We start from the raw sequence: 27100 nt of genomic DNA on the forward strand, positions 1-27100 counted from the left end.
TCAACCCCATGTATAATGCCATCAGCTGGGCACAGAAACACAGACCTACCCAGTTCCAAACATGACATGAATACAGAATTTATTTAGGCAGTATCAAGCTGTTTGTGGTATTTCTCCTCAAGTACCCTACCTTGAACTCCATAGGGGTGTACTTCTCATTCTTGGGGGTTGTGTTGCCCTTGTAATGGAGATGGTTGGGAGTGGTTGGGTGGATAACAGTGGACTCCTGGGACTGCCTCTGGCAGCGCTGGCAATACACGTAAATCACAAATGTTAACAGGCTGGAGCCGAAGAAACAGGAGACCCCAGTGGCAATCAGATGGATGAGACTAAAACCTGCAAGGGAAATGACAAGAGATGCTATTTTTAAAGAACAGCCCTTTTCCCTCCCCTGACAAGACCACAGGTGCAAATCAGAGCAGTGACATCTCGGGATCAACATTAATAAGCTGTTGAAGCCAGACTCTTACATTCTAACATAAACTGACATAATCTCCCTGCAAATCGGTCTCCCCACTGCAGCTCTGCCTTGTGCAGTTTAACAGGTTCATGCATTGTTTTCTCAAAGCTCCCTCCCTGTCTCTCCTCTCTCCCCTCTATTGATATTGAAACTAAACATTATGTTAGGCTGACAGCTAAAGAAATGAGCCATACAAACAATGCACATTAATGGATTCCAAAGCATGTGCGTGTCATGGAAATAAGGGGATAAAAATGCTCAGTGTTTCTCTGAAGGGGAAGGAAGGGAGGGAAAAGCACTTTTTGTCAGCTGCCCAAAATGCCTATGAGACTGTGTGTGGGGTGGGGGAGATACACATTCCTCCCCCTTGTAATCCAAGTGTGCTCAGCATTCTTGCTTATTCATGGGATGGCATAGCCTTGGTTTGTCTGCACTACCTCTGAGGTGTATTTGTAGGGCTAACAGTGAAATAGGGGTCCTCCGGAGAACAGGAAAGATAAAGTGGACAAAGGAAAGGGGAACAGTGCTTGAAAAACGCTTCTTTGTTGGCTTTCTCAGCAAATTGCAGAGATAGGAAATCAGTTGCAGGCAGGTGTGGGCTATAAAAGCCTCCTGCAGAGATCTCTCCATGTGGGATTGCACCAGCACCCTTCAAGGCCAGCACTGAGCTCTGGAAGGAGCAGTAGCTGAGCAGCCCACACACTGGCAAGCACCTACCTCACAGCTCTGACCGGTGGGGGAAGGCAAGGGCAAACAGCACTCTCGTTCCTCCCTCACCTCACTGAGTCGCACACCCCACAGTAAAACACACCACCACCAGATCTCCTCTGACAACAGAACCAACAGTAGAGACCATTAGAGCCACCAAGTTATCAAAGCAACCAGGGGCATTATGGGATGGCAAAACTTTATGACCCTGTTGTATCTTGCTGTGTGCAGGGGGGACTAAACAGAAAGGAATCAGTTATTTGATTCCAAATGCTTTTCCTCTGCCTTTGCTCTGCCATATTTCAAAGAGGAATGACAGAGGCCCTAGAGCCCGAGGGGACCCCCTGACTGCTGGCCCCAGGGTCAGTCACATTGCCTCAGTGGCGACTGCAGCGGTAAATTTCCCTTAACACTTAAAAAGCCAATTCATTTGGACACACTGCTGTGTTGACTTGACTGTGTGCAGAGAAATGGGGCTGCTTAGAGAGTGGCTTTAAATGAGGCTCATTCTTAGTCTGATCACGGTGTGCAGTTTTTTTGGTGCCATCTTACATTTTAAGTGATATTCTTTTTAGATAGCAGATTCTGCCCATTAGTCAATGGCTCTCGTCTAATCTCTAGTTAAAAAATATCCTTCTGATTTTAAAAAGAACAAAACCAGTAGAGTTCTACAGCAAAGTAATGCACTTCAATCATAATTACAGTAGGGACCATTCAGAATTTATTAGACTGATGAGCTAGATTTATTTTTCAAACCACATTATAAAATTCCATTGCAAGATTACCATTTTCTATTGTTTTGGATGATGGTCCCAAAAAACCCAGCAGAAATACTATAATTTCCTACTAAATGTCACTAGACTTTTTAAAACATAAATTTCCTTTCTAAAAACCTCTGCCTGTTTTGCATCACTCATGAGACCTAAAACATAGAATATGCAACTGTGTTCAGTAAAGCCACATGACATGCAGCCACATTCTCCTCCTGCCCAGATTTGCTTATATTGCAGTGAATGTTTCATTTCACTGCCACATTTGCAAGTCACAACATAAAGCTCTCTCCTATTTCACTCTCACCTTTGAAACACCCATCTGATTTTTCAAATGAGTTTTGGCTGTATCTTGGGGGGGGTGGGGGGGAAACATATTATTTTGTTAGCAGCATGTGAGTCCCCAGGGGAAAGCTTTCTGGTTCATCACTTTGAAAATATAGATTTTCTGAGATGCATCAACAGAATTTCTATTGATTGGCTTCTTTGCCAAATATTGTAGAACACTACATTAATAAATAATATTAGCTATGGAAAAATGTAGATAGCAACAGCAAATACAGTGGTGGTGGAAAAAGAAGGAAATGTGGCTACAGTGCGTAACAGTAGAGTGCAAGCTGCAGCAAGGGGTCCTGGAATCAAAGCAGAACCATTGCACTCTCTGAGGGAGAAGGAGTGATGCAGGAAGCCAAATGTTACATTGCAGGAGCTGAAATCTTAATTGCATTGATTGCCCTCAGTTGCAAACTGAGAATCCACATTTCCATGCCACAGGTGGCATGCCTGTTTTTGCCATGATCTCTACAGGGAGAAGAGATTTTGGCAGCCCGAAGATCATCTGGATTTCAGGAAAGCAGGGATGTGACGCAAGCAGGAATTGGCATGGCCATTAGTGTGAAACTAGCATTTTAAAACATTAAAGGAACTGCCATTTTCTTCAGTCTGCATTTTTATCATAGGGGCTCCCAGGGCAGTGGAAAAGCAACACTAATGGCTGGACCTTTCCATGTTACATGCAGAAAGGAGACACAGTTTCTGTGAGAGGTGAGAACTTGAATGAAAGGAAGTGCTTGGAGGACAAGTATAAACCTCTAATCTCATCCTATATCAGCAAAGGATCTGTTTAAGAGACCCTGTTCACTGAAATCTTTATAGGTTATTTAAAAACACCTGCCTCCAAACAGCTGGAGGCTTACAGTGGTGAATGGGGAATAACCCTTTCTTCCACCTGAACCATTTACCCTGGAGGTAGAGAGACACAAGGAATTGCTCTCTAGTAATTAATGACCCTCAGTGGCCAACCCAAACTTCCAAATAAATATAAGTCTTGGACCTGACAAGTGGACATGAGATACATTCCTCCAGTCTGACTCAGACAGCAAGACTCCAGCGGAATTAAAGCTATCAGTGGGATATGAGCTGTATAGATTAATAGTTTGGTTGATACTGCACAGGGAGAAAAGAAGTCAGGTTAAGATAAAAACAAGATATATAGTTAGCGGCAACCTACCTCCACAGTTCGTGCTCTCATCGATGCTGGAGGCTGGCAGGATCACTAAACAAAGGAAAGAAGATTGGAGAAAGTTATCATTTTGCCATCCCTTTATTTCTTCAAGTAATTAAACCCTTTGTGTTTCAGACACAAGAAGGTGCTCATATGCTCTGCAGCAAGCTGAGAGTCTCTCTAAATTGAATTATAGGCTCATGGTTTGAAACACATGCAATGAAACCTCTCCAAAGATCTTATAATTCCAGTTCTGTTACCTGATCACTCTTTAGCTTCTTCAATTTAGGGAAAAGATGTTAGCTGAAAAAACCATGGAAAAGAATACCATTGCCTAGAGATGTCAGATTTTTAAGTCAGTGCAATGTAATCCAAAAAAAAGGAACATGTGGAAAACCATTATTCAGTTTAGACCCATATCAGATATTTGCCTGAGAGATTCAATTTCCAGAAGGCACTGGGTGGAATATGCTGATGACCATCAATAGTGTTGCTCTGTTAGACCCTGGATTAATCTCCCACCTTCATACCCCAATTTTCTGCATCTGCCTCACCTTAATTCTTATCTCTTTTGGGATGCTTTTTGGGTACCTGAAATCAACGACCTTCTGTTGCCTGTATGCATACTGAGAACAGAGACAATTTTTATAACCCAGCCTAAGACAAACCATACAAGTTTAAAAGCTTCAATTCAGGTGAAGCAACACTAGTTATTCGTTACGGATCAAGGTAATTCTGTTTAAAAGAAATGCTAAGCTGCTTAAGGGAAAGCCATTTATCCCATGCCTGCCACAAGGGAATTTATAACGTTTATCTATTTCCTTGTTTTTCTAGAAACATCCAATTTTTAATAGAGAAAATCTCAGCCTAGTTTGACAGTCCAGGCACAAGCTGCTCTCCTGAACTGGCCCACCCTGTCTTCCTGGATGACCCGGTACATACCAGGAATTTCATTGTAGAGGCACTCCTGGTACTGAGTGCTGTTTCCGACGCACTGGGAGGAGTCCGGGCTGTGCACCTCGCAGTAGCGGCTGCGGTACTGGATGCCCTCTTCATTGCACAGGCTCCACTCTGACCACTCCGACCAGCCACCTGAAATCCAGGGGCAGGAAAACACACACACAGCGTCACCAAGAAGGAAAAGGATGCTTTGTAGATATCAGACTTCTCCCATGCTGAAGGATCCCAGTTCCTGGCCTGGCCTCTCTCACACATGTTTTCCACAGATCCTTAGTGGATTTAATTTTCTCAGTGCAAGCATTGCACTCTACTTGTCAGGTTGTAGTTCTCTTAATGTGGACTAAACTGACCCTTGGTGGAGCACTGCACAGAACAAAGTTGTCTTAAAACCTCCTACATCAGCTCTCTGGTCAAAGACATACAAGGAGCAGGGTGGGGCAACGTTGCACCAAGACCTCCAAGCTTTGATGTGGCCTCCCAAAGACACCTCAAGCGGCCAGCACGAATTAGAGCATTCACAGAGTTTTGCTGAGGTTCCTAAGGACAGGATTGAGCCTGCACTGGATCAGAAATACACAAATCTAAACCCTGTCCTCTGAGTTGTAGCACATGCTGATCTGTTGTCTGTGAAACAAAAAGGAAGGACTGTCCTTCAGCAACTGTACAGATTGCTGCCTCATGACTCCTTTTGTTTGTCAGGTCAACTTCCACATTGAAGAACCAAGTTCCTGCTTTTTCCATTACTTGAAAGAGATTAACCATTAGCAAAATTTTGGTGCTAATTTTGGTGCTTGACCAGCACCAGAATGCCAGAGCAATGGCCAGTGAACACACAAAGAGGAAGGAGTTCCACTGCAGTTGATACTGGGATGTCTCTTTATCCCCTGGCTCAACAGACATTGAATAAATGACCAAAAAACTTGTAACTGGTGGTGTTTCTAATCTGTTTTTTAAACATTTTGCAGCTGTGCCTTGCTCCCACCAGCCTGGAAGCCAGCTGGAGCGGGGATGAGGGGCGGCTACCTTGGCAGGGGTGCGTGTTGCAGAGGGCCTCCTCAGTGTGCAGCCCGATGCAGATGTCCTCCCCGCTGGACGGAGCTGGGTTGGTGCAGGTCCGCGTGCGCTGGTAGTGCCCACCCCCACAGGTGGCTGAGCAGTGAGACCAGGGAGTCCAGCAAGACCACGAGCCTTTCACTGAAGGACATTGAAAAGCAGACAGGTAGAGGCCATTGGTTACTCCTATCACTGTGACAAAGCTGGAGATCCCCAGTGTCTCACCTTGCACATCCTGCCCACACTAGCTAGCAGTTTCCTGCACCCCAGGACATTTGGGCCTGACAACAAGAACTTCACGTCAAGAGAGGGTACAAGTCCACTTCACTCTGTGGATGCAGAATGAAATCAATGCAGAAAAAGACTCTGCATCATAAAGAAACTACTCTTTGCTGTAGTCATTAATATTCACTGAAATATTCTACTCCAGGCTATTCCTTTCCTTTTTATAAAACAGCATTGCTGCTACTATTATTATTATTATTATTACTACTACTACTACTACTGTTACTATTACTATATGCTATTACTATTACTATTTCTATTACAAGGACTACTATGTTGTCTCCTGAAACTTCATAGCAACAGCAGATTTACTTGGGAAAAAAGCACTGTAGCACCAAAGTGGAGCTTATATGGCACCTTTCTGTGGGAGGCCCAAGTCCTCTAGTTGCAGCCTTCAGGAAACAGCAACTCAGAAGCATTGAACTAGGTGACCTTTAAAAGGTCCCTTCCAACCCAAACCACTCTATGATCTAAGCATAACCCCAGGAGAGTTTAATAATAAAACTAGGGAGGAACTTAAGATCCCTGAATCCCCCAGCCCCCACCCACTAAACTGCCTGGTTTGCAGATCCACATGCCATTAATTCAGAAGATAATAACCTGATGACTTAGAGCAAAATAAACCCAGGATTTGTGTATACACATTGAGTGAGGCAGGGAAGGAGGGAGACACAGAGAAATAGTAATCATGCACTCAGAACAGATTGAAAAACATCAGAGTGTCTGAGGGGAGAAAACAGCACAGAAAAGGGGCACAGACATTAGTGAAAAAGCCACTGAGAGCTTCCAAAATAGTACTAATAGCTGCCTTTATAGTGCTGGAGTTATTTCCTTTTTATAGGCCATAGAGTGCAATATTTGGCACTCCTGTTATACTCTTGCTGCACATTCTGATCATATCTGCATTTGAATTTTATCTTTGTATTGAATTTTAGAATCATAATAGTACGACTATAATAGAGCATTTTCAAGTGTAGGCCACAAACTACATTGCCAGAGGTAGATAATTGCTGGAACTGCAAAGAGGCAAGGTAATTTGTGTAAGATCACTTAAATTTACTTTAGACAGTTATTACAGAGCAAGGGGAAGGATAAGTGAGAGAGAATACAGTAGTCAGTGGTCTATTACTACTATTCTGGACCAGGAGTGCAACATAAACATGAGGACAAACTCGAAAACCAGGAAACCAGGCAAGAATACTCCCTGCTGGCTGTGCAGGAAATGGTAACTGATGTCAAGAGTAGATGCCCATCGCAAGAACAATACGTAAGCAGGAGAGGGGGAAGAAATAAGTGTTCACAAGAAGAACCACCACATCAAGCATCTCTATACAGTATTAAGCCACATTTATTAAGTCTGCCTTCTCATCATGGAGCAGATGCACCATGATGCCCTCCACTGGATGGAGCATCAAATCTTCCTGAAGCAAAGGATTGCTAAAAGCCACCATACTACTTCCTCTAGAGGATGTGGCTGTGTTACCCTCTGAGCTGAGGTGAAATCTAAGTCAGCACTAAAGATAATATATGCTGGTCATTACAATAACTTTAAAAAACATAAGGAAAAATCCCCCAAATTAAAAAAAATAAAAAATAAAAAAAGAAGAAGGCAGCTTAGAAATACTGATTTTGTGGTTGTTGTTGTTGCTCTACCACTAAGATTTAGGAAAACACCTCTGAATTTCATGCAGGAAGATGATCATGGTTACCTGGGCAGGGGTGAGGATTGCAGTCTTGGTACTCCATCGCTGACCCCACACAGGGCAAGCCACCATTTTTAGGTTCAGGGTTTGTGCATGTTCTCTTCCTGATTCTAAAGCCCAGCTCACAATCCCTGGAGCAGGAAGACCAGGCCCCCCAAAAGGACCAGCCCCCATTGATAATCCGTGCAGAGGTCTTACCAGTCTTGAGGAGGTCATCAACAAGAGCTTCAAGGAAAACAAACAAGACACCAAGATCCGAAATTAGTAATTTGCTGAGCTTTTAAAAAGGGGTTCAGCTTATGAATAAAATCAGGATCTATGTGCCCTGCAGAATAGTTTCTGTTGAAATCCCTTGGCAAGAGGGTTTTTTTTTTTTTTCCCAGAGCTACAGCTAAACTAGATAGAAAAAGAAATTTGTAGGCATGCAAACTGAATCTGCTTGTAACCTTGATAAATCAGCTCCCTGGGCAGCAAATTGTGGCAGTCCAGGCTGTGCCCTCAAGATGCTGCCTTGCATCACAGCAGCCCTGCAGGGAACAACCTGAGAAACAGCGTGCAAGGGGAGAAAGAAAAGACACACTATCCTGAGAACAGCTCTTCTCTTCTTTACACCCTTATTACTCGCCTGTTGTCTTTGGGGCAGCCTAGCAGGAGCAAGAACAAATCTACACACTGCCATAAGCACAGATCTCACATCTGTACATGGGTGTCACGGGGCACTCCCCATCCCTGCCCCTCTGCAGTGACACCAGTCGTACATGTTGACACTACTGCAGCCACAGTCAGAGGCTTGTTGTTCTGAGAGCGTCCCCCTTGCACTGCCCCCCCTAGGCCTGCCCCGGGGTCCCCGTGAGCTGGCAGGACGTACAGTCAGTGTCACACACTGCAGAGCCATCGTTGGGGCAGAAGCGACTCTCGGTTTTCTTCCTCCCGAACTGCAGCTCGTGGGGGTCGGACAGCTGGGCCCGGCACGTGTAGCGGAAGCGCTGCTCCTGGCGGGCCCCGTTCTGGGTGATGTTGACAGGCATCCACGGGGTCCAGGGGGTGTTCCTGCGCACCTCTGGGCAGCTCTCCGGGTTGCAGGTCTTGTATTCCTGCCAAGAAGGAAAACCGCTCCCTCCTTACTTACTAAACAGCAGCAGCCTAACTGGCAGAGGCTTATTTACACTTCAGAAAATAACAGGGGTACTCTCTGGATCTCAAACTGTCCTCATCCACCTTATCTGACCTCACAGGAACAAAATGTGGTGATTATGGAGGCAGTGTGCTACATAGGTGGACCTCAAGGGTAAACTGTGCTTGCTATTTTTATGTCTCCCTCAGGTTTGTGTTTCTTTGCTGACTCAAAGTCCTGTGGGGCTTTGGCAGCCTGGTTCATTATCGGCAGGAGAATAATTCAGGCAAGAGATAATAATAACAGCAAACAAGTTTTCTGCTCTGACCCTGAGATGCTCTTCTCAGGTCAGCCTAGAAAAGCCTCAAGAGGACAAGATGTCAGTAAGGTCTATTCCTTGAAAGTTTATAATTTTATTTTTAATAGCAGGGTTTAGAGTAGATCTTTTTACAGCTATTTTTGTTTGGTTGGCTTTTCAAACTCTCTAGTGAAGGTTATGAACCATTTGCCATCCTTGGTCTAGAGCAGCCATTGAGCACACACAGCATTCTGGCTGGCTGGGAATAGGGGATTTAAGGGTTTTACAATTCTCATCACTAATGGGAGGAATTCCAGTGACAAACATTTGTGTTCTTGATTTAAATTAACTAAATGAACAACTCTCTTCTGGCAGAGGGGAAGAAATGTAATGCTTCAGGGCTTCATGATTCTACTGTAAATGCCAAATATCTTGGTAAGAAATGGGAGGTTCCAGATCAAACCTGCTTACACTGAAATGAAGCCCCACACAACCAATTAAAATGGCTGCATGAAACAGCTGCTGGAACAGCAGTGGGAAAGTAAAGAGAACAAATGGGGTGTTGGACCTGTTGTTTACTCAAGTGTGATAGTGCAACTCATTTTTGGTGTGTGTGTGGCCTCCTTAACTCAACAGGATCATCCTTAGGAGTGGGACAGAAGAAAAGAGCATGTCTAGAGCTTTCAGGTAAAGGATTTGATATCAGCCTACAGAGGCCTAAGGAAGAACTCAGTATATAAGTCTGTCCCTAAATCTGCCACCCCTCTTGTTTCCAAGTTCATTTCAGCATCCTCTGCAGCAAAAATTGAAGACAGCATTTTCTTCTTGCTTGAGAAATAAAACCACAATGGAGAGAGAAGCTAAATACCCCATTCCTCAATGCTACTGTCAATAAGTGCCCCTCATGCAATGTCAGTAAATAATACATACCACAGCACAGCCTGGACATGTGTTTCCATTTTCACAGGACCTCTGCCTTGAATGAATCCCTCCACCACAATTCACGCTACATTTATTCCAGGGTCCCCAGGAAGACCAAAAAATCGGTAATGGACATGGATTGTTCTCATTACAGAATCTGAAAGAAGAAAGTGCATTGCTTAAAAAACTCCATGTCAGCACATCCAAGGGAGGAAACGGTGTGGGACGCAAGACTGCACACTGCATTTGGGCACAACTGATGCATGCACAGAGGCAGCAGGGGCTGACACAACATCAGATTAGCAATATTCCTGTCCATGGAGAGGAATGTAGCCTTTGTACCAAATGGGAGTGGTTAATCAGGCTGAGCTTGTTGGAGCAAATGGTTGAGATCAGGTTTTCTGAAATGCGCTGTCTCAAAACTTTTCCACAAACACTGAGTCTACAAAAGAGCTCATAAACTGATGCCCAAGTGTCACAAAGAGAGAGTGGATAGCAAATATTCTACATGGGATGACTGGTGGGAGGACAACTCAACAGTGATCTGTCACTAATAGCAGGTACTAAACACCTCACAATCTTTTTTTTACAGAATCTGGCTTTTACTGCTGCCTCAGCCCTAACAAGCTAGAGTTTGCAACTGGACCCTATAGGCATCTAAAGGCAGGCCCTATTGAATGCTATTTCATGTTCTGTGTCGAAAGTAACTGTGATTTTGTTCATCTTTTTAATCAATATTGTTCTCAAATTGAATCAGATAGAACTGCAACTGACTCAGAGGTAGTCTTTAAATCCAAAAAAGACTGTTGTGAATGGACACAAATCAAACCAAACATTAAAATGTCTTGAAACATGGAAGTTAAATGAATTGCTCTTTTTATTCTGAGAAATGCAGAGACATATGTCTTAGTGACCACCCAAGGGACAAGCAACAGCCTATTGCCAAGTACAGGTGACCTTTAATGAAATGTCAGGCCTGGAAGGAAGCTGGGATGCCTTGAAGCATGTATTTCATGAGGGGCCAAGCTTGAAGAAGGGTTATAGTGCAGATGGCTCTGTAGGTTCAGAAAGTACTAAACTTTTAGTAATTTTGTGTGAAATTTTCATAGTTTAGAGGGGAAAAAAGATGTTTTTTTGATATCATACCCTGCAAAAACTCAAGCCTGAATCTGTGAGTTAAGCTGTATTTTGCCTTGAACTGCTTTTGGAGCATCAGCACAAGTAATAGAGACTTGGAAATGGTGCAACTGGCAGTGACTTGCATATACTCAGCTGCCACTCCAGGCATGGATCAGAATGGAGTAACTGTGTCCATAAACTGTACAGTGCCAACAGCAGGCACAGCTTCTGCCTTCGGGGAGGAGGTGAGCCCTCTGTGTGGGACAGGAATACCTGCAGAGGGCTGAAGGGTCCTGCTTGGAAGTGACGGCAGCTCTGAAGTGTCTGATGTTCACAGGCTCACTGAAAGAGGGTGTCTATGCACGTATGCAGCCGCATCCCTGCCACGCTCCAGGACTGCTCCCGCTCTGCACTTTGAGCCCAACAGCCTCAATCTGCCTTCCCAGCACCACTACAGCCACAGGAATGAACACACAGCATCATGGCCAGCCCTTACCTTTCCTCCCTGCTCTGTCCAACGCAGACCCTGCCCCCGTACCGTGGAGCAGGATTGCTGCAGGAGCGCTGCCGGACCTGGAAGCCGATCCCACAGGAGGTGCTGCATGGGGCCCAGGAAGACCACGGTGTCCAAGCACCATTTCTAGCAAAAAGGGTGAGAGTGAACACACTATGGGAAAAATGTTGAACTTACGGGAGAATAGATCATTCATTTCAACCAGTCTTTGTATTGGGGGAGTTTTTTAAAAGGGATTTTCAAAAGTGCCTAGCTTTCCTCCCTTTGAAGTCTCTAACAATTGGAAAGGAAGACAACTAAGCCAATGCTGAATGATTTTGAAAATATCTCCTAGAATTTACTGGGCAATAGTGTGATTAGTATAATTTTCACTGACTATTCCCCATCATCTTCCCCATGTATCATAACCCTGCTCTTCTGATCCACTGGCTTATCCCAAAGTTGTATGTTCCAAACTCTTCTGGTTTTGAGGATACGAATGCCAGTTGTGCTGAAGGATATAAAAAACCTACCCTCTGCTAATTCAGTAGGTACTGATGCTTTAAATCTTTTACAGCAACACCACTGCCAGCTCCCATGTTTTTATCACAAACCTCATAATATCTTGTGTTTTCCTAAAGCCTTCAGCATTGAATCCTATTAAGTGGAAATCTGAAATTTCATTAAAAATAACAATAATTGCCTCTAGCTTTCATGGCCGCCTGCAGACGTCACTGTAGTGTGACCTTAAATCTGTAGCAACCAGAGGCAATTAAGAGCTCAGAGGCAGGATCGAGTTTCATGGTTTAATAAGTGATCACATCTCTGCTGAACAGTGGTAACACAGCCTGAAGCCAGGGTGATGTAAAACCGCCTAGTTCACACCTCAGCGCTGGAGACATTGGCAAAGCTCCTGTGAAAGGCTGAGCACGTGCAGGTGCCTAAACGTGTGCTTACACAGAAGCCAACATTTTCATCTTTAAAATCTTGCATCTATTAAAGCTCACCTTCCTCTGATTTGGCAGCACTGGGCCTTGAAGCAGGAGAGGAGGAACCATATCTCATCCATTCTGTGCTGCAGGTTTCATTTCATATGGAGCCAGTGGTAATGCTCTGTCTTATAAAACTGCCTAATCTTGACACTTCAGTGCCTTAAGCCAAAAAATATCTTTCCCGAGGTGTGTTTTTTTATAAAGAAAAACCCTTCTAAAAAATCTAGTCAAAAAACAGCTCAGGTGCTCTCTGACTCTTGAAAGCTAAGCTTGAAAACAGATGTTAATTTTCAAAGCATTTACTGAACTAATAACACTGCTGGCAAGAAGTATTTTCTGGCATAGCACCAATCAGGGCAGAGGATGAAAGTTAAAACCCACATTGCCCTTCACAGTTTTTGTATTTTTTATCAACTCTTGCCTGTTCTTGGCAGCTTTATTTCAGAACCCTCTTAGATCTTTCCCCCCCCTCTTCTTGTTCTCTTATCCTTCTCCCTCTCTCCCTTCCCCTCTCCCACCACAAACAAGGTCAAAGAACAAGAAATCCACTCATATAAAAATTCTACTATTCCATATTATTCTGCCATGTTTTAAACTACCTACTACCTCCCCACTCTTTAACCCAAAAGAATGATTATAAGTAAAATTATGAGAAAAAAAATCAAATGGAAGGTTGCTGTTACTGCTGCAAAAAGGGCAAGTAATTTCCACTAAAGAAATCCTCAAAACCCCAACAATTCTCAACATCCATTTGTGTTTCAGGATTTTTAACAGAAATAAAGAAACCTTCCACTTTCAGATCTCCAGCTTTTTAATAGAACTCATCTTTAAACATCCTACTCCCTCTTTGCAGAAAGAAATCTCAATGCCATATGAAGTCAATTAAAGGAAATTTGAGGGCTGAAGCGGATGTAAGATGACCAGATGTCCCTATTTTTCAAACCATGCTGTTTTCGTATGTCTTAAGATTGAATAATCTGTTTTTCATCCCCTTCTTAGAAGCTGTTCCTGCCTTAAGAGGCATCAGAGCAGTGCTGAGAAATCCATCCCACTGGCATGTTTTCCATTTGTCACTGACAGAGAAAGCCTGCTTGGGAAAGTCTTTGCTCAGCCCACAGTGGCAACACAGGGGTAGGAATGACTGCACACCTTTTGGGCAACACAGCCCATAACTGCAAGGAGAAATGCCAATTAAAACATGAGTATTGCTGAATTTTTGGTGCCAAGGCCAGCACTGATCTCCAGGGATGAGTCAAGAGACAGCTGTCCTTAATGGAATGAATGTTTATGAAGAAGATAAAGTAGATAAAAACTATATTGACCCAATATTTACCAAAATCCTGTCTGCCCCCACCCTGATTAAATAGTGCTTACACTACTGCATCATCTTCCCTTGAGTCATGACATGATGTGGTCTGAGGGTGGAGGGGCACCACAGTCACAAACACCATGGCTATGTTTGGGCACCCTACAGGAGGACATTTAGCTTCCATACTGCCAGAGCTGAGCTTCAGGCTCCCATGGGCAGGCAGTGCTTTGGCCCCAGCTGAGCTGCCTCTGCTGTTCCAGCACCATCCTGGCAGCCATCTCCCACACCTGCTGGCTGCCAGAGGATGAGCCAGAGGATGAGGAGCTGCTCTCACCTGCACAGCAGGCAGCCTGTGCTGCAGACAGGTCACAGACTCACAGAAAAAGGCAAACAAGCCCTGCCTGGAGCTAGGCTCAGCCCTGTCCTTACAAGCGTTCCTCTGAAGGAGCTCTGCTTGGTTTTGGCAAAGTGGTCTTGGAACCCAAGCTCTGAAAAATTATGGGCTTGTTGATTTTTAGTCTGCTGTTCAACTGGCTGACAGCTACCTCTGCCTTATTCATCTCCTTCTGGATGGGTGACTACTCACTGTATAGGTGAAGGAAACCAAGGCACAGTATAGTGTACAGTAATTTGGGGTGTTCATCTTCCAAGAGCCTTGCCTGAGGGCCCTTCACTCAGAGCGCTTGGGTTTCTTCATTTTACACTAACTTCAAGCTGGACCTCACACACCTCACACTGGCTGGGATACAATGGCATGGTCACAAGGAAGGAGCTAAGCTGTGGACACACAAAACTCTTGCTCCATTGAGAAGCACAAAGATGCTGAGGTACCTTGAACAATTTGCGACCTCAATCCTGGCCCCTTCACAGCTGCGACCTCCACAGCGAGGACGAGGGCTGTCACATGAACGTGACCTACACATACAGGAGCCTGTGCTGTCCCCATCTGAGTGCTCACACAGTTGCCATGGGGACCAAGGCCCCAACCTTCCATTTGTTGTCAGGTTTTTCACCTAATTTTAAGAGAAAAAAAAAGTCATTAATAGCAAGTTTACATTTCTGGAGACAGGCCCACAATAGAAATGCCAAACAAAGCTGCCGGGGGGATTAGGATGCATCTTAGATGGGAGCTGTCTGTGCTTGTGAGCAGGATTCACAACAGAGGGTTGTTTTCAGACCATGCCACATCAATATTTACCCTCCAAATTCCACGCTGCATACCTAACATGTGCACACAGGCACCAAGCCGACCCAGCCAGCACCACACCAGGAGCAACATCCATCTGCCACACCACACAAACACCATGCTCCCTGCTCCACACTTCAGCCTTTCTGGCAACACCATGGCCAGTACTGACTGACCCCACTCCATCATATTCCAGCCTCTGCAGGGCTTCCTGCAGAGTATTTCCATGTTAGTGTTCCTATAACCATAGTGACCAGCTGAGAGGCCTTGCTGAGTTGGTGCTGCCCAAACCTGCAGTAACAATTATTTCCCTTTCTAAACTGAGGCACAGTCTAAATGGCTGAAGAACAAAAAGTGGGCATGATGGTGACTAGCATTAATGCTGAGGATCACATAGTCACCTACAGAGTAAGAATTCATCTCAAGACAATTTATAGACCAGACCATACTGCTATCTGTTCCTTCTCCCCTTTGCTTCATGCCTGCACAGCCCTGAACAGGCTGGGACTTGACAGCTTCCTGCACACTGCAGTGAAGGAAAAACACAGTAGTACTGGCAGACCAAGAGCATGAGAAACAGAACTGTTTCAGGGCTGTGACAACCCTCCAGCAGACAGGGTGTCAGAGCTTGCTCTCCATTTGCTGAACCAGTGCTTCCAGGGGAGTCCTAAGCCGAGGGCTGGGAAACCAGATTGCTGGGGCCTTTGTCCCCAAGGCTGTCTGGAGAGGATGTGAGCAACTTGCTTCTCCTGGAATCACTCTTGGCCACTACTGCCTTCTTGTGCTCACTCCACCACTACTGCAAAATCCTGCAGCCCAAGACCATGTCTTGAAAGCTTCCCTGAACACCCCTGTCCTGGCATCCCCTCTGTTACTGACCTGAGAAACACGATGCAGAAAGGGATTGGTGGTGGCCCTGCCTGCTTACAGCTACTCCCTTGTAAGAGCACAGCACCATGATGCACTTCTGCCCTGCTGGCTCCCTCCATACTCCCCACACCATGCCCCATCCCAAAGTGCCAGGCAGATGGCACAGATGGTGGTGCCTGCAAGCAGCTCATGCCTGTGGGGTGACCCATGTGGTGGTGGGGTGCTCAGCACGGGGTGAAGCCTCTGGCAAAGGCAGCACTGGATTTGGCCTCAGCGCTGCACGCAACGAAGGGTGAAGGCAGGAAGAGGCTGGGTCTCTGGCAAGCAGCCCTGGCCCCAGATCTGAGCCAGCTACCCTGACAAACCCCACAGTGCCATGCTCCACTGAGCCCTGCTGCCAGCAGGATCAGTCCCCTGGGCTGCCCCAGAGGGGAATGATTGTCTCTGCTCTACAGAAGGCACGGAGGGGCTGTGAGCCTGCTCAGCAGTCATGCAGGGAGCCAACCACAGCCAGGGGAGGAGTGCTTCCCAGCATTCATCCTCTGAAACATGCTGCTCTGTGCTTATTCTCCAAGACTGGCACTACGTTAAACACTCCGAATGTACCTCTGGTGGGTTGTCATCTTCCCCGCTCACCCATCTACAGCAGCATCAAAAATATGCAGCAGTGGCATGGAAGCAATTTAGATCTGATACTGCACTCCTCAGGCTGCAGCTGGGGGTTTCAGGCATCTGCTGTAAGCCTTTGTTTGCAATAGATTATCATGTAGTTGTAAAAATTTGCTCTGGGCTGAAGGTTACAAGGCAAGATGCCCATGGAGGAGATCACAGAGCTTTGTTGTTGTTGAATTTGCTGTTTTAAACATTGTTTAAAAATCAATACAGTTGGGTTTCTAGAGGTTGGAGAAGGGGAATCAAAATAAGTACTTTGAGGTATTTAATACTAGATTTTTATCTCATTTTTCCTCCTGCCTTAGAAAAGTCATAATCCAAGTATTGGATCATTTCTATTCATTTTTGAGCCAGAAAGCCTTGCTGATTCCAGCAGGGAGTTCTGTTCCAAAATCAATGGGATGATGTGGCCCGTGGCATCAATTAAAAAAAAAAAAAAGCAAATAATCATTGGCTCATAAGTGATACTGGGAAACAACCCAAAAATTAAACAAATAAGCAACCATAACCAAAATGCTGAGATTTATAAACATGTCACACTGTGAGTGTGGGAAGTTTTTATACTTAAAAAATTACATATGGATTATCATTCCATCTTTAAATCCACAAAAATATCTTCAAAAGAGTAAACTTAGGAAGTGGGATAAAAACCCATATGCACTGATCTTTTTCAGGAATACCTTTTTAAGGCAAATCCTTTGAAGCCTACACAGTGCCCATCAGGAAGAGAGGACATCTTTAAAAACACATCTGATCAAATGCCCTTCTCTCACCTGACAATATTGCCATTTCTGGAATTCTTGTCTTTTATAACTACCATACTCACACCAAAGACCTCATTTTTTTCTTTTTCCTTGTAGAATCTAAAAGCTCAAATGCAGGATCTAAAAATTCAGATGACCACTCCTAATCTCTGTTACCAGGATATTTTCCAGGTTTATTCTGATATTACAGGTGAGACTAGAAGCATTCCCTGTTCCTTCAATTCATCTATTCTTTATCTTGGGATTCAGATATAAACTGCTTATAATTTTGCCAAGCTTTAATTAATCTGGAAGTTGCCATACTAGCTGTTTGATGAAAGCTGAAAATTCTTGCAAAGTTTCAGTCAAACTGCTTAAACCATTTATAAAATCAAATTTAGAGGAAAAGACTGTCCATAAGTTGCAATATTTTCCTTGAAACAAATTAGTGTTCAGAGCAAGGAACTGAACTTTATGTCCTTGTAACACCTTTTTGCAATTCCTATGAAAAGCCATTCAAAAGTGTCCAGAGTATAAAATCACTGGGACATGGGGAAAATTCAGTTTTCAGAGATTCATAGATTTTAATCCCAGCACCCAAAGACTCTTCTGTGCACAGGAGATGCCTCAGTGTGGGCCAGAGCAGGATCACCCTGAGCACTGCAGCTCTGAGCAGCTGAGTCCACATGAATTGACAGCAGGGTACAAGACACCCAAAAACAGAGTGGGGAAACTGCCACTGATAGCAAGAAAATGAGGTAGCATGGAACAGATGCAATATGAGTAAGATAGGGGTTTGCTGGAAACACAAAGTGGGACTGGGATGAAAACCTGGAAGGAAGATGATTGTTTGGCTCAGGATAAGGAGGATGGTGCACTTTACTGGGAATACTCAATTCCTGACTTGCCAGCCACCCGCAACAGTGACACCATGAGCTTGGCTAATAGTTTATTAACTAAGCTAAAGTTCCTTTCCTGCTGGTGGCTCATGTTGGCATCAGTAAGATACCACAAAATAGGATGCATCTGTTTTTCTGAAATCAAAGTGCACCTCACTCCCTTCTCCCAAGAAAGCAGGTACAATCCTGTATCAGGACTCCCTGGGAAACTGTGGGCACATACATGGGAGAGCAGTTTAGTTTGTGGAATTTGTGTGCTACCATTTCTTAATGTTAAAGTGGTTGAGACTGCAACCTCAGTAACCCTTAGGAGATTCTGGATGTTATCTAGTAATACCATACAGTAACCATTGCCCCATGTTAACACTGCATGATTAAGCCTCCATCTAAAGTCTCTTAATATTAAAGCTGGAGAGTGGGGATCTGTGGCACAATGTAGTGCTGTACAAAGATGTTCAGACTAGCTCTGAACAAGCCTGTATGCACAAGAGCAGCAGTCAAGTTGTGTTAGTGTTGTGGTTGACTCATACAAATGCCTGGCCCATGTAGGATATAATTCAATAATATGCCAGTTCTGGCTTTAAAAGTTGCTGAATGCCAGTCTCTCAGCTGTGCCAGGACATCTGTTTGTGAGCTAGGCTGCAGAAGAACTCACTAACATTAGCTGGGTTAGGAAAAGTTTATTTGGGAGGGGTGCTTTTAATCTACACCATTTCACACTTGACTGTGATCTCACATACAGCTGTACCAGCACAGCTGAGCGCCTGGTGCTCAGCCCAGAAAAGCAGGGTGGGAAAAGCCAGGACATCTTATGAGTAACTCATCCAACTAAACTCACAGACAGGTCTTTTGCAGGAATGAAGTCTGGCATTGGGTCATTACATTCCCCTTCCCTTTCAGTGCTCATCTGCACATGCTGTTCTGGACCCTTGCTTCTGTTGTCCATGACCTTTCCTGCACTGAATACAAGGAAATACTTGGATATTGCTGATGCAGGTGTTTAAATGAGCCATCCCACTCCATGTCAGTGTGAATTCGTTCCAGTGAGTGGCAGGGGTTAAAGAAAAAGGAAGCACTTGCATGTGGATTTTAAACAGCTTGGCAGCCTGTCAGTCAAAGAGCACAAGGCTGACACATGTAACAGAATAGGAGCATCTACACAGAAAATAATCTACAATGGAATTTTAAAACAAATGTAAAATGCACCCCAAGAGCAGACAAAGCTCCTGAATATTCTGTGCTGGATTTTTATGACCTTGAAACAATGACCTGGAGTAGTTTGTTCCCTAGTGTGCACCACAGCAGACATGTTCAAACTAGAGGATTAACACCTCACACACCCATCAACAGACACAGGCATTAAGCAGGATGAGATAACAGCATGGGCAATCAAGAAGCACTGCATCCCAGTTCAGCACAGGAGGGTTATAAACACACAAGCCTCTGAATCCAGCAGTGAAAAACTCAAGCCTGCCAAGCTGAGGATGGATTGAAGTAATGACTAATATTTCCTGGGAAAATATCTTCGGAGTAAGGAAGATAAGGGGAATAAACATCCCAGCACCTCCAGACAGAAATAGCATACTGAAGATATAACCCATCCAGCCCTCTCTCCCTATCTACTGGACTTAGCAGTATTAACATGCTAATTGACATTAGATAATAACAATGAGCATTAATGACAATTTCTCCTCCACCCTCAATTTATTTAACAAGACTGCTTTTTCATTCCCAGCCATCCTGGAGGTACAGTTCAAGCAGCAGGAATTATACTCAGCCAGACAGCTTCTGGGGATCACAGCCAGGAACTGGATATTGTCATCAGAGAAGGGTGGGTGGCTGGGAAGGGAGCTGGAGGGTCAACTCAGACTGATTCAAGAAGAGACATTTATTTTCTATTCCCATCTCTTGGAGACCAGGACCAGAAAAAAAGGCCATCTCATTGCAATATCATGCAGATATCCCTTCTACACATACACACATCAGTACATATAAAATTTTTCCACTGTTTCCACTTACTGGGCACTCAGTAATATTTTGGGTCCAGAGGCTCATGTTGGAGCTGTCCTCAATGGTGGTGCATCGCTTCTGCTTGCTATCCCAGCCACAGTAAGGGTCTCTGGCTCCCAGGCATTCCCTGCATGTGCAAAGACAAAAGATTAAAGCCCTTTAAGACTGTCTAGCTCCAAAGACATGTATTCAAGTATAGTCCTTGTATGTGACAGCTGTCAACTGCACCGAGGCTCAGCAGAAGAAACAATTTCTTTAAGCAGAGGTTTACCTGCTTGGAAGGGGGAAAAAATGGATAGGAGGTTGATAGGACACAAAGCAAATATCACTTATAGAAGCTGTAGATTAAAAATCACTTCACTCTTCTCCAAGACCTAGGGAAAGAAAATGACTTTACAAATTTTAGTCAAAGAACACTTGTCATTGAGATATCTTTGAGCCCCCATGTAATCACACTGCAGGCCAAATCTCACACAAAGCGACCTCTGTGACTATGTTTTCTGACACTGTGTCCATCTGAAGGGGTTAGACAAGCAGAATTAGCCAATGGACTGGTAATAAAGGCTTTCTATTAGTCTTGGTCTTGGCTGAAACAATGGTTTCATTTATAATCCCAGCATCAAGATGTCAGTTTGGAAAAGTCACAGCAGAACATTATTTCTAAGCTTTTGGCTGCTTTGAACACTGCTGTATTCATTTTCCTCCTGAATCCATATTTACAGGCTAAGTGTGTGTTCCCAACATGTGAGCTGCTAAACAAAAATATCTAGGGCTATTACTGCCACTAAGCAGTGAAGATCAGTCACAGAAGTAGTCTGTATCAATAAAATTCAGCTGTATTGGTCGTTCCCATGAGTTGCTTTCAAATTGTTAATTTTCATTAAGAAAATATAAAGGTACAAGTCACATCATGCATGTATTAGTGAAAGACAAAGAGAGGACTAAACCTAAAAATATTCACAACACTATTTTTAAACCCTATGATCCATTCTCTTCTGTCACACAAAAGGCTGATAAGATCTTTCAAAAAATCCCAAATGACTTGAAAACTGCCAATTAGACAGCAGCAAGGGACCGGGGAAATATTCAGTTCGAGAAGCTAAACAGGAGAGTAATAAAATGTATTCTAAGGCAAGGTATCAGTATGATTAACAAAACATCAACCCCCCGCCCCCCCCAAATGCAATGAGATGTGAACTGATCCCTCCCAGAAATCTTTGAAATCCTATTAGCCTGTAATCAGCTGCAAATGAAAAAGCAAGTCCCTCACACAGCTGAGAACACTCTATTAGTCTGTACTGACTCCACAGTGATTTGTCCCAAAGCAAACCCCAGATTGCTTTGATGTCTGGTACCCATTGCCTTATATATATCTATACACAGACACATTTATATTTTAATTATGAGTTTCCACTTTGCTCTCCTTCTACATTTCCTCTGCTAAAGATTTCACACACAGAGTTGTAAGGAATAAAACTTCTTTTTCAGGCTTTAGGAAGGTAGTTACAATGACTGTCTCTACTGTATTTTTCCTTCAGTTGCTTCAGCACACCCAAGGAAAAGGCAAAGATGATTTTATCCCAGCCCCAGGCAACAGAACACCAAATATTTACCTAGAAAATGGCTTGGGATCCTCAGTCCAAGGACACAGAAGGGACATGTGCTGCTTTGCTCATTACTTTGGCTAAAGACCCCAGTCCTGCTGTTTTGGCAGCCTCACCCACGAAGGGGGCTGCTGCCACATCCAGAGCTGCCTTTGCTGTGCAGCAGCCCCTCAGCAAGGACAGCACCCCGTTCAATACTGAGCACACCCTGGGGCATCTGCCCACACTGTGACAAGTTGGCACCTCAGGAGGAAACTGGGTAGTTTCTAAAAGGTAGAAAAAGAGAAGCAGTGGAGGGGGGGGCAGGGGGGAAGGTCCTGCTTTTCTTCAGAGAGCCTTTTGGTCAGGCTTTCAGACCCTGACACCACATACACTATTGTTCAGACCCTGACACCACATACACTATTGTTCCCAAATGCATGAAGCCATTTCACTGGGCACCCAGCGAGTTGAGAGAGGTCATTGTAATTCATAACGGGGAAGGCTGTTGCGAGCATCACCCTATTATGATACACATTTTCTCTGAATTTAATTTATAGGAAAACATGTGCTGCATAAATTCAGGAAATAATCTCCATATGTTCTGTGCTGCAGCTCTCAGCCACTCTGCAGGCTGCAGCATAGCCCAGCTAGGCACTGACCACTCTGCTGGCACTGCCATAATGTATGTCATGGAGCTAATGGGCCGCTCTTGGCTGGGAGCAGCCAGCTCTGGAACCCTCACAGAGCTCTCACTGAATCACAGCCCACGCTCCCCTGCCACTGCTGTGACCCCCAGCTGACAGCCATCAGCAGCCGAGCTGCACGGCTGCCAGGGGCCCTGGGGATGGGCACTGGGAAATGCTGGCATGGCAGACCCTGGGGATGGGCACTGGGAAATGCTGGCATGGCACCTGTTGGCTGGGCGCTGCAGCCAGCCCCGTGTGCTGCATCTGAGTTCCTGCACCCAGCCCGGGCTCTGCTGGGCTGTCAGAACGCACACTCTGTAATTTAACAACCATCACAGCCCAGGACTTCTCATCTCATGGCAGGCCTTTAAAACCATTTGAAATCTAAAAACAAAATAGCTATGCTGTCTGCCTCCCTTCAGGACTCAGAGCACACTCATCTGCCTCAACTCTGGTGAGAAACCTGTTATATCAGCTGACAGTGATACACTTAGGGGTAAGGAGAAATGTATCTACTTAGGCAAAATTTTGTCCATTTTTCTCCCTTTTTAAGCAGGAAAAGCATTACAATGTATGTAATGCAAGAAAATGACATTTCTGGCAAATACTTCCAGTGAACACTTCAAAAGCCAGCCTAATTTATATCCTTACAGTATCTTTAAAATATATATATCCCTGTTTATGTCATTAAAAGATAAAACCACATCAGGAGACACATACCAAAAGACAAATATATGCAAGCACACATGCATACCCAAATCAAAATGTTTCAGAAGTACACTGTCATTCTTAGTAGATCAGGCACCATGGTGTGGAAAATGCAAAGATATCACAGCATTTCTCTGTGCTCATAACACAAAATAAATTGAAATGTTTACATGTAAATACCATTTTGAATTATGATACTGGTGAAAAATCTCACAGAGGCCACAGGGCCTGCAGTCTTGCAGGGCAATATGTAAATACTGTGAAATAAGATACAAAGGAGTTTACATACAACAATGAAATTCTGATGTTTCAAAGGCAATGGGACTTCTGCCACTGGCTTGGTTGCCCAGGTTTTATATTGTACATAAAGGGAACATTTCATTTAAGTCTCTTCAGTAGCAGGCTGGGAATGACTCAAGGAACTAATGAGACACGATTCTGTTGTCTCCCACCACAATTCCCAGGGGTAGGGGGACCACATTATCCCAGAAGACTACCTGAGCATAGCAGGTTAACACTGACTGTCTTACTGCTAATGACTTAGTTAATGAAATCCTACTAAGTGGGATGCTTGTGAAAGTAAGATGATGATGATTACACCTCATGGCCCATGCCGTTTCCCTCTGGCCATCTAGTAACCTCACACTCAGTGAGGACTTAGAACCTCCTGACAGATATCTAAGACGTTGGATTTATTTTGATAGGAAGAGGTTGGATTTATTTTTATAGGGCATTAATATCAATAGTGATTCATTTTAATTCATTGCCTCACAATAAATGCCTTGTGTGAGGCATAAAGACATACACTGAAAAGTTCAATTGAAAAACAATTCCATTTGATTCTCCTATTCAAGGTGTTTTTTTCCTCCAGTTCCTCATTCTCACTTACTAAGGTCATTTGCATGAAAATAAGATCTTGCTCCTAAGAGCTCACCTGCTGCCAGCTGTTTGGGAGCTGTAAGCCTCCCTGCTGTTGGCTGTTGCAATCATTTCTACAGCAGTGATCTGGGATAACACAAAGGATTAAGACTCTGCAACAGGGACACTATCACTAAAGTCAATGGAAACTCTTACCTATGACTCAAAAGAGTTTTCATATGGTCTTTGACAGCCAGTGTGCTGAGCATTCACTAATGGTATGTGCTGTAAAAGGGCTTCTGCTTCCAGTATGCTAATGCTGCCCAAGATCCATTTTTTCGTAATGTCCTGAATGACATCTTCTTTCAGAATCTTCATTAAAGCTTAAACATCGGTATTTAAAAAGTTTTTCATTCCCACTTTAATTTGCTCTGGGTCTAGACAACCTCATCTTTTGGTCATTTTTCCCTGAAAGTTAAAACTTTAGACTGAAAATGAATCATCAAATCAATGGAACCAGACCCAAGAGGTTAGGCTTTGACAGACCAAAGGACAGAAAGAATTACTACAGCCTCTTCCCATTCTTACTACCAGACAGAAGACACATAAAAATGCCATTTTGTACCAAGAGCCACAAAACTCATTCAAAATATTTACAACGAAGAACTCTGCTCCTTTCATCTGCCAGGTTGTGCTTACTCTCCCAGTTTTCATTTCCTCTCTTTCATTTAACTTTTTATCACTCCTTTTTTACGACTAAAAGCAAATAGGAATGGAATGGCAGGACATGATGATGTGCAGAGGCAAGGCTCTAGACCCAAAGGCTGAGAAGTTCCTTCCCAAACTGTGTTTGCTCACAAAACCATCACTGCACCAGGAGACAGTTCTGCATTTTCACTCTTGAGCTTGGAACCTGCAGTGAAGGTCCTGTTTGTCAGGGAGACACAAGAACTGTCTCTGTACCTGGTTCTTTAGACCCCAGGGCATCACCAGGCAGTCCATCAGAGGCACATCCACTGGTGCAGGATTTATAACCCTGATCCTGCAAGGCACTGAGCAAGCTTCATCCATGCTCAGCATCTCAGGAGCATGGGCAGCACAAGAGTGCCCCTTGCTCTTTTGGGAAATAAGGCCTCAGAGTTCCAATTCCACACTGGCTTGTTGCACTCTTAGAATGGTTACCTGTGAGGGAACAGCCCTTTGCAAGCAATAAAGGGGTTTTAGCTGAGTTAGTTGTAAGCATGAGGCTGTGTTTGGCAGACAAGGGTAGCTTACTGTTCCATTGCAAGCAACCTGCAGAGGGGATGAACTAAACAAATAACCATATTAGCTTCCAGCCAACCAAATCATAATTACTGACAACCTCAACTGCCTGTGCAAGGAAGAGTAGACCTCTGTCTTCCCCAAAGCCAGATGGCATGAAAAGAGAAAAATGAGAACTAAAAGGATGATTGTGGTTTAAGAAAATAAGATTGTAAAAGGAAAAAAAAAGCACCAGACATTCTAAAAATCCTTCTAATTTTGATACCTTTAAAAATTCAGACTGCAGAAATGAGTTAGTGATCTGTACAAATTCATTATCTTTCCCCATAAGAAGAGAAGCCAAGTGGAACTGAGCTGCTTTAGTCAGATGCTGGTCAAGTAGCAGCTTCATTTCTCAGTCGGTGAATATAACATATTCCATGCCAGATGTTACTGCCCTTTCCTCAAGACCAGCAGCCACATGCTACATAAGGAATTCACAGGGCTATTTGTGGAGCAGAGCCCAGCTTGGGAAGAGCATGCTGCAGCTCACAGGTACCACCGCTGTGAGGGGTACAGTTGATGTTAATGTGGACAGACAGGGTTTGGTATTTTGGCATGTGATACTGGATGCAGAGGCAGAGAAGCTGAAATGGGTATGTGTCATTTATCACCCACACATGCTTAGCATCAGTGATTGCTCCTCTGCACATGATTTGTTTTGAATGAATAAATTAAAGCCACGGTGTAAAGCAACCTCCAAAAATGAAGTCCATTTATGAGTCAAACACATGTTATTTATTAAAAAAAAGCAGTGCACAGACAGAGGATTTTCAGGCAGTTTCATATCATTTTCTTTTCCACATCAGGGAAACTCTTGCTAGAGTTCACCTTCTGGCCTACCATTTTCAATATCACTTTAATCGATTGAGGTTTATAGATTATGGCCTCGCACAAGCTACACAACTATTCCATTTCTTACTTTCTGACATCCCATTCCATCATCTTCTAGCAACACTGACTTCTTTATTGGATAGGAATTTATTTTTATTTTCAAAGCTGTGAAATAAAACAACATTCCATTTATTCAAACATGAAGATTAATGCCATCTCTGATTAAATCTGGATTTATGTTTACATTAGTAAAACAGATTAGTAAAAAAAAAAAAAAAGGAGTGTTCCTTCATGGACACTTTTAGAAACTCTTGTCACTGTGCCAAACAAAACTGACCTCTAATAAAAACAAAAGTACAGAGGGTCTCTGACTACCAGTGACAGGATCATTCATCCACAAGAAAACTCAGATACTATTGAAGTCCTAATGAAAGGAATAGCCAGAAGGAATTCCTGAATGCAGGGCATGTTTGTCGGGGTTGCAGAGCACCACCGTTTCCAAGCCTCAGCAGGCTTTTGAGCCCTAAGAAAACATGCTCCCCAGGGCTGCCATATGGGAAGAGGCAGAGGGGACCAGGCATCCTTTTGGAAAGGCAGCTTGGGCAGATCAGTGCAGTCAAGTGTTACTCCCTGTCTCTGCCCTGTGTCAGTCAGTGTCTGGAGGCAGCTGTCACATTAAGACATGCTCTGCTCCTGTGCTTCTGCTCTGTGGCTGCAGATCTGAGATCTCTGTGTGCAAACTGCTGGAGTTTGGTGGTGTGGGTGGAGACAGGCAAAGGGTGGCTTAGGCAAGAGCAAATCCACTGCATGAGAGGCAGACAGGTGCTTTATGCAGCCTCTGCAAGACGCTGATGATTTAAGAACACAAGTTACACTAAAGTGGGAACTCAGGATGGGAAAGAAAAATGCGAAGGCAGAAAACTTAGAAAGCAGTGTGAATGATGATAAAGAAACCTGAAAATAGCCTACAGTTGTCACCTAGGCTGCACAAAGTAATCCATATTCAAGGAGCTCCCTTGTGAAAGTAGGATTTTGTTAAGATCTGGGTAATTATTTT

At 44.0% G+C, this 27100-nt stretch overlaps 1 protein-coding gene across 8 annotated transcripts in view; it reads right to left on the reverse strand.

Annotated features, from left to right (window-relative positions):
* SEMA5B (semaphorin 5B) overlaps positions 1–27100 on the reverse strand; it is a 264202-nt gene that overhangs the window by 21858 nt on the left and 215244 nt on the right. For 7 of the 8 annotated variants that reach the window (XM_074548796.1, XM_074548798.1, XM_074548794.1 and 4 more), the window contains 10 exons: positions 20079–20196; positions 14521–14702; positions 11392–11535; positions 9786–9933; positions 8312–8537; positions 7450–7668; positions 5426–5596; positions 4385–4534; positions 3449–3493; positions 131–336 (listed from right to left, as the gene is read on the reverse strand). In XM_074548796.1, coding sequence (XP_074404897.1) covers positions 131–336; positions 3449–3493; positions 4385–4534; positions 5426–5596; positions 7450–7668; positions 8312–8537; positions 9786–9933; positions 11392–11535; positions 14521–14702; positions 20079–20196 — 1609 coding nt within the window. Of the gene's footprint in view, positions 1–130; positions 337–3448; positions 3494–4384; positions 4535–5425; positions 5597–5680; positions 6970–7449; positions 7669–8311; positions 8538–9785; positions 9934–11391; positions 11536–14520; positions 14703–20078; positions 20197–27100 lie in introns of those variants that run through there. The other variant, XR_012582007.1, reaches the window with a different exon arrangement.

This window comes from Zonotrichia albicollis, chromosome 10, assembly GCF_047830755.1.
Source record: "Zonotrichia albicollis isolate bZonAlb1 chromosome 10, bZonAlb1.hap1, whole genome shotgun sequence".
Lineage (NCBI taxonomy): Eukaryota > Metazoa > Chordata > Aves > Passeriformes > Passerellidae > Zonotrichia > Zonotrichia albicollis.